General features: G+C 41.6%; 1 protein-coding gene across 4 annotated transcripts in view; it reads right to left on the bottom strand.

Annotated features, from left to right (window-relative positions):
- Positions 1–6,030, bottom strand: part of TPD52L1 (TPD52 like 1) — a 102,959-nt gene extending 96,929 nt beyond the window's left edge. For all 4 annotated transcript variants that reach the window (XM_033234453.1, XM_033234461.1, XM_033234454.1 and 1 more), the window contains exon 1: positions 5,722–6,030. In XM_033234453.1, the coding sequence (XP_033090344.1) occupies positions 5,722–5,740 (19 nt within the window). In that variant the 5' untranslated portion in view covers positions 5,741–6,030. The remainder of the gene's footprint in view (positions 1–5,721) is intronic.
- Positions 6,031–14,519: the final 8,489 nt, after the last annotated feature.

Below are 14,519 nucleotides of genomic sequence, written 5' to 3'. Positions count from 1 at the left end.
TCAGCTTGTGGATCCAAGAGAAATTCTGACTTTCAAGTCCTATTATTTAAGAAATACATCTCATAAGAATACAGCTGCCATAGATAGTGATTTTTCTGTTGGAACTAGGCAAAGTAAATTGAAAACATTCTGGAAAGGATTCACCATTCTAGACGTCATTAAGAACATTCATAATTCATGGGAGGTGGTCAAAATATCAACATTAACAGAAGTTTGGAAGATGTGGACTCCAACCCTCCTAAATAAGTTTGAGGAGTTCAAGATGTCAGTGGAGGAAATGAAGTGCAGGTGTGTTAGAAAAAGCAAGAGACCTAGAAGTGGAGCCCGAAGATGTAACTAAATTTATGACATTTTAATTTCACGCTAAAACTTGAATGAATGAGATGTTGCTTCTTATGGATGAGCAAAGGGTGGTTTCTTGAGATGGAATCTACTCACGATGAAGATGTTTACAGCATTGTGGAAATGACAACAAAGGATTTAGAATTATATAAACTTAGTCGATAAAGCAGTGGCAGGGCTTGAGAGGATTGATTCCAATATTGAAAGAAGTTCTACCGCAGATAAAATGCTACCAAAAAGCATTACATGCAATATATAAATCTTCTTGAAAGGAATAGTCAATCTATGTGACAAACGTCCTTGTTGTCTTACTTTAATAAATTGCCACAGCCACCTCAGCCTTCAGCAACCACCATCTGGATCAGTCAGCAGCCATCGATATCCAGGCAAGACCCTCCACCAGTAAGACAGTTATCACTCGGTGAAGGCACAAATGATCGTTAGCAATTTTTAGCAAAAAGGATCTTTTACATAAAGGTATGTACCTTTTCTTAGATATCATGCTATTGCACATTTAGTAAACTACAGTATGCTATAAACATAACTTTTATACGCACTAGAAAACCAAAAAACCTGTGTGACTCGCTGTATTCCAATATTCACTTCTTTGGGGTAATCTGGAACTGAACCCACACTATCTCCAAGGTATGCCTGTATAAGAGACTGAATCTGCTGCTGTTTGACAGAGGGAAGAACGGTTCTTTTATTGTTTTATATCAAAATGTCATATACTTCCTTTACAAAGCAATAATTTGTTTTCCATGCAATATCAATAAAAGTAATGTGATTATATTCATTTTTCTAGAGCTTCATCCCTTGCTTCCTTTTCTCTTCTTATCTTCATTTATTTTCTTTCATCTATTTTTAATTTACATTATCTTGTTGCATTTCAAGTATCCATATAAACTGCCTTATGTACTTCCTGAAACAAGATACAATTATATAAATGTTCTGTGAGCAAAGTACAATGAAAGGTATATATGACATTTTCATTTAAAGGACTTTGCAAACAGTACGATGAATCTGATGTTTATTGCTTTATTTCATTTATGGACATCTGAGAATCTTCTTGAGTGGATGTCTGAATATAAAAAATAATTATTATACTAAACTGAATAATGGCTCCTAAATATATCTTAACTCCTGGAACCTGGAAATGTTACCTTGTGTGGAAGAGTCTTTTGCAGATGTGATTAAGTTAAAGGTCTGAGAGAGAGAGAGAAAGAGATTATCCTGGATTATCCAGGTAGGTGCTAAATGAAATCATAAGTGTCCTTATAAGAGAGAGGCAGAGGGAGGTTTGACACTAATAGAAGAGAAAGCAGTGTAACCGTGGAGGCAGAGAGATTGGAGCGATGCAGCCCGAGCAGGTCGGCAGCCACCAGAAGCTGAAAGAGGCAAAGACCTCCAGGGAAGGGCAGCCCTGCCGATACCTTGATTTCAGCCTAGTGATAGTGATTTTGGAATTCTAACCTTCAAACTATGAGACAGTACATTTTTATTGTTTTAAGCCACAAAGTCTGTGGTAATTTTTACATTGGCAATGAGAAACTAACACAGTTATTAATTTGAATATATGCAAATGTTAAAAAGAGACAGTTTCCCTTCTAACATTAAAGACATTGGGAAAGGCAAAAACAACAAAGTTATTTCCATTTAGAATAATAAAATATTGAAGGGTAGTTTAAAAGGATCAGGAAGTTTTTATTTTAAAGGACTACCATATGTTTCAGGAAAATGCTGTATTTCTAACCCAATTCGCTCTCTAACACATCAATTATCTTAAAGCAAAATTATCTGGTACCAGTGGAAAGCAAATAGGAATGCCGTTCTCCTGTGGACATCTCCCTCCACGGTGTTTTCCAGCCCTCCTCAGTGAACCGCTCCACTCATAATCCCACTTCCTGTTTTCTGTCCTGCCACCTCCCCTGAAAGTCCTCTTGTTTTGCTGGAAGTAGTCTATTACTTTACAAAGCCAAAGAACATATTTGCATAATTTCACTTATGGGAAAGTTTCTAGCGCACTAAGTTGCTGCACTTACTGAGCTATATGGGCGAATCATGTCCATGACACCTTGGTGGCTTCCTGGACAATATGAGGTACAACTCATCAGCATCTGCCTGCTTAACCTCACTTATCTTTACCTGTCTCTAGATTAGCAGGCAGAAAGGTAAGCCATCTCCACTCTAGATAGTTCTAAAATAAACTGTGCCAAAGGTGGAAACTTACACTTTGAAAGTCACAGAACTGTCTTATCTGGAATCTAAGAGGGAAATCATTCATTTAGCCAGAAAAATGTGCAAGTGGAAAAAAATATTTATCTTTAATATATGCTATAAACAGTTTGTGAGAAGGTTTTTCTTAAAGAACTCAATATGTCTGCTTTCTAAATAACAAAAACTCTGAAAATGAAAATCTTAAAATGCTAGGCAAATGAACATTTAAGAGGTAAGTGTCTTCCATTTGATTGTACAAGTAGGAAGCTGGGGTCATCCTTGACACTGCCCTCCTTCACATTCAATTTTGACTTTTCTTAAGTTTTTATTGTTGTTGTTGTTGTTCTCTTTCTGTTTATCTTTTTCTGAGACAGAGTCTTGCCCTCTCACCCAAGTTGGAGTGCAGTGGTATAATCACAGCTCACGGCTGCCTCGACCTGCTGGGCTCAGGTGATCCTCCCACCTCAACCTCCCAAGTAGCTGGGATACAACACGCACCACCACACCGGGCTAATTTTTGTATTTCTTTGTGACAGGGTTTCACCATGTTGGCCAGGCCGGTCTCAAACTCCTGGGCTCAAAAGAATCTGTCTCCTCCAGCCTCCCAAAGTGCTGGAATTACAGGTGTGGCTGGCCTTTTTTGTCTTTTTTTTTTTTTTTTTTTTTTTGAGACAAGGTCTCACTCTTGTCTAGACTAGAGTACAGTGATGGGATTTTGGCTCACTGTAGCCTCAAACTTCTGATCTTAAGCAATCCTCCCACTCTAGCCTTCCAAGTAGCTAGGCCTACAGGCACATGCTACCACACTCGGCTAATTTTGTTTATTTTTTGTAGAGATGAGGTCTCTCTACATTGTCCAGGCTGGTCTTGAACTCCTGGGCTCTAAGTGATCCTCCTACCTTGGCCTCCCAAAGTGCTGGGATTATAGGTGTAAGCCACTGCACCTGGCCTCTTATTTCTTAAATCTGTTCACTTTTCTCATATCCATTTGCCTTTTTACTAGTCCTCTTTACACCCAAAGTTTCCATCCAGTCATGAGGGGAAAGGAAGGGCACCACAGGGCAGCTGGAGAGTCAGGTGGGGACTGAAGTTTACCTTTCCTCCAAAAGTCATAAGCTTTGAGTGAGAATGAGTCCCTCACAGCATCAACTTTGCTACTTTTTACCTATCTGGCTGTAAACAAGGAATTTATTAAAAAGTCATGGCAAAAATTGCAATTACTTTTGCCACAATCTAATACCTTCCATGCTTGTTTCCTCTCTGTAGAATGGGAATGAGAACATGAACTACCTCATCGGACTGCTGTGCACAGGAAATGAGTCCATCAATACATGCAAAGCACAAAGAACAGAGACAGGCACACAATAAACAATCTGCTCTTCTGATTATTGCATACTAGGGTTATAGTTTTTCAGGCTCTCACTGCACTATGAGGCCCTTTCTTAGCATTAGCATGCAGTGATTTTACACATTATTTGTCAAATAGCTATTAAATTAATACTTGTCTCTTCCTCTACTGCAAATTTTATGAAGCAGATACCAAGTCTGTCTTTGCTCTTCTTAGCACAGTGCTTGGCAAAGGAAAGCACTGAAATATTTGTTAAGTAAATCTTGGAACTAAAGCAAAGCAATAAAGCAAACCAGTGACACCAGTGGTTACCAGTCTGTAGTTTCGGATGTCTTCAGAAGTTGTATGAATGTTTCCCATCTGCTATAGTTCTTCTCCAACCTCACTAACAGAATTACCCCGGAAGCTTTCAAATATACCCATGTTCAGGCTCCAAAGATTCCAGTTTGATTGGGATGGATGGGGTTGGCCAAGGCCAGTATTGAAGACTCTGTAAATTCTAATCTGCAAGTCAGGTTGGAAAGCTCCGGTGCTGCTCCCACACCAGCTTCAGTTCTGGTGTGAAGGCCTCCAACCTGACCTCTGCTTTTGAATTTGACCAACAGCCCGCACCCTCGGTTGAATTATCCTTTCCTGTCTACATAATAGAGGAAAGAATATGGGTAGCGGCAGCTTTATGGGCAGGACCTAAGCGGATGAAACAAACGAGTAAGGTTCGTGCTGTTCAGACAATTGTAATCCTGGCAGCAAACCTGTTGGGCGACTCCAGGCCCACGCACTCGCCAACCCACACTCATTCAGAGCATTCTGCCCCTAGAGGGCGAGCGCATCAGGTCATGAACCTCTTTTTTTTTTTTTTTTTTAATGGGATTTTATTTATATTAAGAGCCAACACAAAGTTTCCTACAGTGTAAAAGAGTGGTGCCTTAAAGGCTGAACTCCGCAAGCCATACCTTCTGGGCGTTGCTCCCCAAGGTAGATCACTGAGTCCGTTTCCTTCCCAACTGTCTCTCGCTCCACATCCACCCACCTCTACCCCTTTCCACGGTCCGTTTACCCCCATTCTTGAACGGTGCCATCGGAATTCCCCAACACTGTTCAAGTGTGACCCCAAGATATGAGGCCGACCTTCGTGAAGCCACTGCAGGTTCCTCCAGCGGGCAGCCCCGGGAGCAGGGAGCTGGGTTGTCAGGGGCCCCGCGCGCCACGGGAGGCAGAGGTCGCGCCCCGATCGCGGGAAACTGGGACTCATGTGTGGATCTGCTGGAGGTCAGGGGGCCAGTAACGTTCACCTGGCCTCCGAAGGCGGGTCCCCGCACTGGAAGCCTCTGGCGTAGCCGGGCTGCGGAGCCACCCCCTCGGCTGACGATCCCCTCACTCCCTAACTTGGGACCCACAAGACGCGAGTCCACGGCCCTGGGCGAAAAGAGTCACATTCCCTCCCCACTCCCTCAAGGGAAAGGGAGCGAAACACGCTTTCCGGACCCGGCACAACAGGTCCTTTGGACACCCGCGAGGTTGGGAAGGCCGGGGGCGACTGGCTGCGGAAGAGGGTAGAGCATTCCACCGGCGCATTTCCTGAGGAGGGGCCTCTCCACTTACGGATCCCCTGTCACTTTACTGATCCCCAGACCCACAGCAAATCCTGAGTTTGGTGAGCAGGCATTATACCGAAGGCGCGGGTGGGAGTGGAGTTCTAGACACGTAGCATGGCACCAGTCTGTTCTGTCCGAGAGCTAAGTTAGGAGGTGCAGGAAAAGAGCAGTTATGCGCGCCCCAGGACCTGACTCTCTGGGCGATTGGCGTCCACTCACCTTGTGCCTGCGCCTCCATGGTGGCTGACTTCGAGCTGAGGGCGGCGGGGACACCCCGGTGCTTCCCAGAGCAGATGGCAGCTGTGCTCAGCCTCAGAACGCAGCTGGCCCCGCCGCTCTCTCCCACTCCTGGCACGCGTGTCTCGAGCGCTGCGCGGAGGGGGTTGGGGACGCAGGCAGCAGCCACTGGCCGCTTCTGGTTACCTCCGCCCCTTCCAGTCCACCTGGCCCAAACCAAGCTGGAAAGAGCTCGCCGCTGGGCGCCACCTGCCGGCGCTCTGCACAGCCGGCGGAAGGCACCCACTCCCGGCGCTATACCGACATACCGCAGAGATATTGCAGATTAGGTTCCAGACCCCCGCAATAAAGCGGGTATTGCAACAAAACGAGTCGCACTAATTTTTCAGTTTCCTAATGCATATAAAAGTTACTTTTACACTATGTGTAGTCTATTAAGTATGCAATAGCATGATGTCTAAAATGCGCAATGTACATACCTTAATTTAAAAAGATATTTTATTTCTAAAAAATGTTAAAGATCATCTTTACCTAATGGGAATCTTTTTGTTGGTGGAGGGCATTGCTTGGATGTTGATGGCGGCTGACTGATCCTGGTGGTGATTGCTGAAGGCTGGAATAGCTGTGTCAATTTCTTAAAATGGGACAACAATGAAGTTTGCTGCATCAATTGACTCTTCCTTTTATGAAAGATTTTTCTGTACCATGCAATGCTGGTTGATAGCATTTTATCCACAATATAACTTTTTGCAAAATTGGAGTCAGTCATCTCAAACTCTGCCATTGCTTTATCAACTAAGTATATATAATTATAAATCCTTTGCTGTCATTTCAACAATGCTGTGAACAACTTCACCAGGAGTAGATTCTATCTCAAGTGACCACTTTCTTGGCTTGTCTATAAGAAGTAACTCCTCAACCATTCAAGTCTTATGAAATTGAGCAATTTAGTCATATATTCAGGCTCCACTTGTAATTCTAATTATCTTGCTCTTTCTACCACACCTGCAATTACTTCCTGCTTTGAAGTTTGAACCCCCAAAGTCATTCAGGAGGGTTGGAACCAACTTCTTCCAAACTCCTGTTAATGTTGACTTTTTGATCTCCTCCCATGAATTATGAATGTTCTTAATGGCATCTAGAATGGTGAATCTTTTCCAGAAGGTTATCAATTTACTTTGCCCAGATCCAACAGAAGAATCACTATTTATGGCAGCTATATCCTTACAAAATTTATTTCTCAAATAATAAGACTTGAAAGTTAAAATTACTCCTTTATTCATCGGCCGCAAGATGGATGTTGTTTTGCCAGGCATGAAAACAACATTAATCTCTTCTTACATCTCCATCAACTCCTGAGTGACAAAGTATGACATTAACCAGCAATAATAATTAGAAAGAAACTTTTTTTTTGAGCAGTAGGTCTTAATAGTGGACTTAAAATGTTCAATAAACCATGCTGTAAACAGATGGACTATCATTCAAGTTTTGTTGTTCGATTTATAGAGCACAGGCGGAATATATTTAGCGTAATTCTTAAGGGCTCTAAAATTTTCAGAATGGTAAATGAGCATTGGCTTCAGTGTAAAGTCACCAGCTACTTTTGCCCCTAACAAGAGAGTCAGTTTGTCCTTTGAAGCTTTGCAATCAGGTATTGACTTCCTTGTAGCTATGAAAGTCCTTGATAGCATCTTCTTCCAGTACAAGGCTATTTCATCTGTATTGAAAATGCGTTGTTTAGCGTAGCTACCTTAATCAGTGATCTTAGCCAGATCTTCTGGAGAACTTGCTGCAGCTTTGGCATCAGCCCTTAGTGCTTCACCTTACATTCATGTTATGGAGATGACTTCTTTCTTTAAACCTCATGAGCCAGTCTCTGCTAGCTTCCAACTTTTCTTCTGCAGATTCCTCACCTCTCTCAGGCTTTATAGAATTGAAGAGAGTTAGGGCTTTGCCCCAGATTAGGCTGTGGTTAAGGGAAGGTTGTGACTGCTTTGATCTGGTTTGATCCAGACCACTCAAACTGTCCCCATATCAGCAAGAAGACTGTTTCACTTCCTTATCATTTGTGGGTTCACTGAAGTGGCACTTCTAATCTCCTTCAAGAAGTTTTCTTTTGCATTCACAGCTTGAATAACTTGCACAAGAGACCTAGCTTTTGGCCTGTCTCAGCTTTCAACATGCCTTCCTCACTAAATTTAATCATTTCTAGCTTTTGATTTAAGGTGAGAGACAAGTGACTCTTCCTTTCATGTGAATACTTGGAGGCCATTGTAGGGTTATTAATACAATATTGTTGTGTCTCAGAGAATGGAGAGGCCTAAGAAGAGGAAGAGAGGTGGGGAAATGGCTGGCCAGTGGAGCAGTCAGAACACACACAAGATTTATTGATTCAATTCACTGTCTTATATGGGCATGGTTCACGGTTCCTCAAAATAATTACAATGGTGACATCAAAGATCACTGATCACAGATCACCATAACAGATATAATATAATGAAAAAGCTTGAAATATTGTGAGAATTACCAAAATGTGACACAGAGACATCAAGTGAGCACATGGCATTGGAAAAATGGCACCAATAGATTTGCTCAACACGGGGATGCCACAAACCTCCAATTTGTTAAAAATGCGGTAGCTCACACCTGTAATTCCAGCACTTTGAGAGGCCTAGGCAGGTGGGCAAATCATGAGGTCAGGAGATCAAGACCATTCTGGCTAACGTGGTGAAACCCTGTCTTTACTAAAATACAAAACATTGGCCGGGTGTGGTGGCGGGCACCTGTAGTCCCAGCTATTCAGGAGGCTGAGGCAGGAGAATCGCTTGAACCTGGGAGGCAGAGGTTGCAGTGAGCCGAGATTAGCCTGGGCAACACAGTGAGACTCTGTCAAGACAAAAAAAAAAAGTGAAGAGAAGTGCAATAAGATGAGGTGTGCCTGTAAAGGTCTGATGCTATGCCATGGACAGAGGAAGAGAACATGGTTTTACAATACCGAGCCATCACTCTTAGTGGAGATATGAAGGTAGATTTCCACAAGCCGTGGTTCCAACATTTTTGTCAATTCATCAATACACAATTTTATGTATATTTTAGTTTAAAGACACCTTATTTCATGTATATCATGTACATTGTTGCTTCATTAACATTGAGCTCACAGTCAACAGCACTAGAACTCATACCAGAATCAAGTTTATTAAGCTTATTTCATGTATATATTTTCTCTCTAAGGCACATCACAACCTTTTTGCACCTAGGAACACTAGACAGTACTTCAATGCTATCCCTGGGAGCTCAGAAAAATCACCAAAAAAAAAAAAAAAAGGTTTGCTTATCGACTGGAGGATGAAGCAAGAAGGCAGAGCCGCCTTGCTTGTCCTCAGCAGGAAACTTGAGTCTTCTGGGGTCTCTGTCCATGAGTCCCTGTAGGTTGTACTTGTAGGTCGATGAGGCAGTCATGTTTTCAGACAGGACTAGAAATTCACAGCCCTGTTCCAAGGCTTGCCTGGTAATGAGATTAGAAAGCATGACAAGAAGTAAGAAATATCAGCTACCATCTCTACTCCACTGGCTTTTGGGTGTTACAGATCTCCCCTTTTTCTCAACATCTACACAATCTTCATCTGTAAAACACAGTGTGGTACTTATTTACATTTGGTCTTGAATAGTTTGCCATTTCGGTTTTGTTTCCTCTTCCTTTCTTAAAATAGATGTTAAAGTCTGTCAGAGTTGAGTGTGCATATTATGTTAAACCTCCCATAATTCCTGCCAAAAAGTCTTATAAAAATTTCGCAGCTCAAAAAGATTTATTGAATAAACAATTAACTAACCAGTAGGTTATATTTTATCCATGCCCAAGTTTGCACAGTATAGACTAATAAACATAAATGGAGTCTTACATTTTTTTTCTTGAAAGAAAGAATACTAGTCATGGTTTCCTGGCACATGTACAAGCATCTCAGTGTGGTTTTTGTTATATTGAAGATCTCACTGATTTGTAATCGTTGCCATTAAAATTACTGTGTAGAACACTAAGCATAGGGCTTTTAAATGACTTTTGGTAATAGAGACCAGGGATGCATGAAGTGAAGAATCAGTGCTTAAATCACTTTTAGAGTCTATTCAGTTGTTCTGGTCTTCTATACCCTGGAAATTAAACACCAGGTTAGGGTTGACTCCCAGCTGCTAAAATGAGCTAAAAATAGTTAATGATTTTCCAGCTTGAGTCATCTAACCATCTATACTCTGACTCATTTTTCTGATTTATAACATTTTAAGTTACTACCCTTTTAATTTTTCAGTCATTATTTATACCAATAATAAAATATTGGTATTCATTCTGAAAAAGTTATTGAACATCTATATGCCAGGGACTGTGCTAGATGCTAAGGGTGTGGGTAAAGGACATGATCCTTCATTACCAGGGAGTTCATGATCTGGTGAGAAGCAGGGAGAAACAGGTTTTTATAAAGCAGCACCTCGTGGTAAGTGTTGTGCATAGAGGGTAAGTCCAGTGCGTCTGTTAGCACTGAGGGAAGCCTCCTAACTCAGGCTGGTGAGAAGATGCAGAAATGTTTCTTTCAAAATGCTTGCCTCAACTGTGTCTTAAGAGTAAAGGAATTAGCCGGGTAAGTTTGTGTTATCCCCCAAATAATGGTTTAGCCAAAGAAGACTATTATTGAAGTTAACATTTTATAAAAATGAGGATTTTTCTATTTTGTCTTTTCTGTCTTTGTCTTTTCCTTGTCACTGAAGATGGTGAACTTTCTTAACTTCTTTTAAGGTTAGTAAAACAGCCACCTTCACCCCCTCCTTCATCTCTATAGCCACTCTACATGGAAAACGCTGGCAAGTGTTTGATTGAATCAATGAAATTCTGTTTAAAAGTACCTTACTTAATGTATTTCGTTGCTTTAACATTAACATTGGCATTGACATTAACATTAACATGAGACAATCATGTTTTCAGACAAGACTAGAAACTCACAGTCCTGTTCCACAGCTTGCCTGATCATGCGATTAGAAAGCATGACAAGGAGTAAGAAATATCAGCTCACATCTCTACCAACAGCACTATAACTCATATAAGTACGAAGTTTGTTTAGAAAGTTGATCATTCTGTAGTGGTGAAATGCAGTAGAAATCTCAACTGTCCAAAGGGAAAGTGTATTCAACAGTTTTTACTTACACCAGTTCCCGGTCACTTATAATGTACGGGTGTGAAGGCATCTTGGGAAGTGGAAGGGACACAGAAATGAGAGGAATGAGTAGAAAGGACAGGTGAAGTGTGCTGCTCTGGCCTATGAACCTTACAAATACATTGAAAGAGAACATGAGGTATGGGGCTCTATTAGATTCCCACTCTGAAAACTACCAGCTGTATCATCTAAAGGAAGTGTCTCAGCCTCTCTGCGCCTGGCTTTCTGCATTTGCGTCAGGATGTTATTTGAGGTATTAATGGACGTGTTCTTTCCCTCCTCTCCCACTGGGCACCTCTGCTTTTAAAGCAGTGGTTTCCAGTCGTCTTCTACATTAGCACCACATGAGTGGCTTTTAAACATTTCTAATACGTGGGTTCTAACCCCCAAGTATTCTGATTTGTCTTTTGAAATCTCTCTCCGTGATACTGATGTGCTTCCAAGATTCACAATGACCATTTTAGAAACTGTCCACAACAAAGATGAAAGGATCTATATTCTCAGCTTTTAAATTAAAACGTTGTCACCCAAGTAAGCAGACAATAATGAAAAAGAAATATGAGCAGGCAGCACAATAATTTTTACCCCTAATTACAGGGGAGTTGGAGAGATAAAAAACGTTGGGGAGGGCAGAGAAGTATGAAAGACTTAGACATGGTTCTGCCTACAGATTTCACCCTTCCTCTCCCTACTCCCATGAGAGCAAAGAAGACCTGGCCTCGACAGTTGCACTGGGAACTCTGATGGCCAGATAGTTTTGAGAACCTTAGGGATAGAACAAGTGCTCTTCGTCACTTTGAATTTCTCACCCTCTCAAGTGGTGTAGAAAGGTAGAGAGGAGTTTCATTGAAGACCCAGGTGGGGTGTGGAAGTTAGCGGGAGAGAGAACTAGCTAGTAAGTCAATACTACCAGGAGGCTGGAAAAGGCAGCTTGCATTTCCTGAAGCCACATGAAGAAAAGGGTGCAACAGAATCATTCATGAGGGTAGGAGGGGCTACACAAAGGGAGAGGCACTCAGAACTCAGCCTAGCTGGAGGACTTACTGACTTCACCCCACATCATGCTGCTAAGCTGGGCAAAAGGAATGAAGAGAGATAGTTTGATTGCTCAGAAAGGGGGCCAGCACCACCTTTTTTCCACCTCTACCAACTTCCCAGTGCTCAGGAAACTTGAAAATTGGAGTCTACCCACCAGAGGGTTGGCTTTGGAGGAGGCCACCAGAGAGTTGGCTTTGGTGGTGGCACACGCCTGTAGTCCCAGCTACTTGGGAGGCTGAGGCAGGAGAACTGCTTGAACCCATGAAGCGGAGGTTGCAGTGAGCCAAGATCATGCCACTTCACTCCAGCCTGGATGACAGACTAAGATTTAGTATCAAAAAAAAAAAAAAAGAAGTTTTTTACTTATTTATTCAAAGATGCTTTTTTTTTTCTTTACAGCTCCAGGATGGCTTTTTGCTGATTTGAGGATTGTGATGTTGGTGGTAATGTTTTCCATGACTCCCCTTGCATAGTTTGATCTCTAAGTAAATGAATATTACTATACCGTTCTCATAAAATAAAAGCAGAAAGTTGTATGTCATCAGGTTCCTTTCAAACACAAATGTGCACTTCTGGACTCATTGTTTACAGGTGACATAGACAAATTAAAGAAAGCTTAAGTAGAATGCCACAAAGATTATTGATAATGTCCTTAGGGAAACTTAAAGGAGTCCGAAGGCTCATTAATTTTTGAAAGCAGAAATCTGGGTGATAGCTTGATCATGGCAAACACATCTATTGTTCATGATCACAGAGTAGACCATAAGCAACACTGCAAACTGCAAATAACTGCTTAGTGACAACAATAGCCAGTTTCTAAATCTTCGATATGACTTTCACAGGTTGACATAGCCTAAACTGAATCTTAAATAAACACAATGGACAATATAAAAATAAAAAAAAACTATGTAGTAGGTCAACAGGAACATGGCACAGTAAGTTCTGTTACACTAGCTGATGTCAAATTCAAGGACCTGGCCTAGTAGGTAGACTTTGTCTCAGTTAAGACCCAATGAGAATGTCAGCTCTGCTAGGGATGTAAATAAGTGAATTAATTTTTGATTTGGCAAACCATAAAATAGAATGAAACAATTTAAACTTGAATTTGAATTACTGCATATTACCCAATGTTTCAGCATATTGTGGAAGAAGGAAGAATGTCTAGCATAAATAATTATTTAAGGAATCATTTTGGAATTTAAAAATTCTTATGAGCACTACAAAATTCAGTTCTTCAAATATTCTACTATTAAACTTTTGAATAAAAGCCAGCAAAGAAAATGCACTTATAGAATTTTGCAGAGAAAAACATTTTCATGAGCTATCTCTTAGGAGTTGTTTTTTGATGGTAAGTTCCTTCTCATGGTAATAGTTGAAGCACAGAACTCAGTTTTTCAGGGAATATTCCTACAATCAGTTTACGAAGCAAATTTATATCAGAAAAATTAGAAGTCAAGTATATCCTATATAATACTGTTGGGGCTCAGAGAACAATACCCCAAAGTAGGGTACTTTGACATGCTGAGCACTTTGAACCAAAGAAGGAAGTACTGGAAGGGCTCGGAAGCAGTCTCAGATACAGTCTCCCTCTGATCTTCTCCTACCCTCCTGTCTCCCATTCCTTTTTCTCACCCAAAGCAAGTTATAGAAACCAGAATTCCTCTTCCCCATGGTGAGTGTATTTGTCTGTTCTCACACTGCTATGAAGAGATACCTGAGACTGGGTGATTTATAAGAAAAGAGATTTGATGGACTCACAGTTCCACATGGCTGGGGAGGCCTCAGGAGACTTACAATCAAGGTGGAAGGCACCTCTTCTCAGGGCAGCAGGAGAGAAAATGAGTGCCACACTCTTATAAAACCAGCAGGGCCAGGCATGGTGGCTCACACCTGTAGTCCCAGCACTTTGGGAGGCCGATATGGGTGGATCACCTGAGGTCAGGAGTTTGAGACCAGCCTGGGTAACGTGGTAAAAACCTGTTTCTACTAAAACTACAAAAAATTAGCTGGGTGTGGTGGCATTTGCCTATAATCTGAGCTACTCGGGAGGCTGAGGCAGAAGAATTGCTTGAACTCGGGAGGTAGAGGTTGCAGTGAGCCAAGATCACACCATTGTACTCTGGTTTGGGCAACAAGAGCGAAACTCCATCTCAAAAAATAAAAAAAAAAAAAATAAAACCATCAGATCATATGAGAACTCACTCACTATCATGAGAACAGCACAGGGGAAACTGCCCCCATGATTCAATCACCTTCCACCAGGTTCCCCCATGACACTTGGGGATTACAGGGATTAAAATTCAAGATGAGATTTGGGTGGGGATGAAGCCAAACCACATCAGTGGGTCATAGAAATTAGAACCCCTCAATCCCAAAGGCAGTCATAAAACCTACCAACATTATTCTAACCTTAACCTGCTTTTCAGTATGCCAGTTGGCCATAAGGAAAATGTCTAATCTACCTTGTCAGATAGTAGATCATAAGACTCATTCCAGAGGGCCCTGCTTCATATCCAGGAGGAAGGAATGCCACACAGAAAGATA

This window comes from Trachypithecus francoisi, unplaced genomic scaffold, assembly GCF_009764315.1.
Source record: "Trachypithecus francoisi isolate TF-2019V2 unplaced genomic scaffold, Tfra_2.0 Lachesis_group15, whole genome shotgun sequence".
Lineage (NCBI taxonomy): Eukaryota > Metazoa > Chordata > Mammalia > Primates > Cercopithecidae > Trachypithecus > Trachypithecus francoisi.
This window is presented reverse-complemented; position numbering and strand designations above follow the sequence as displayed.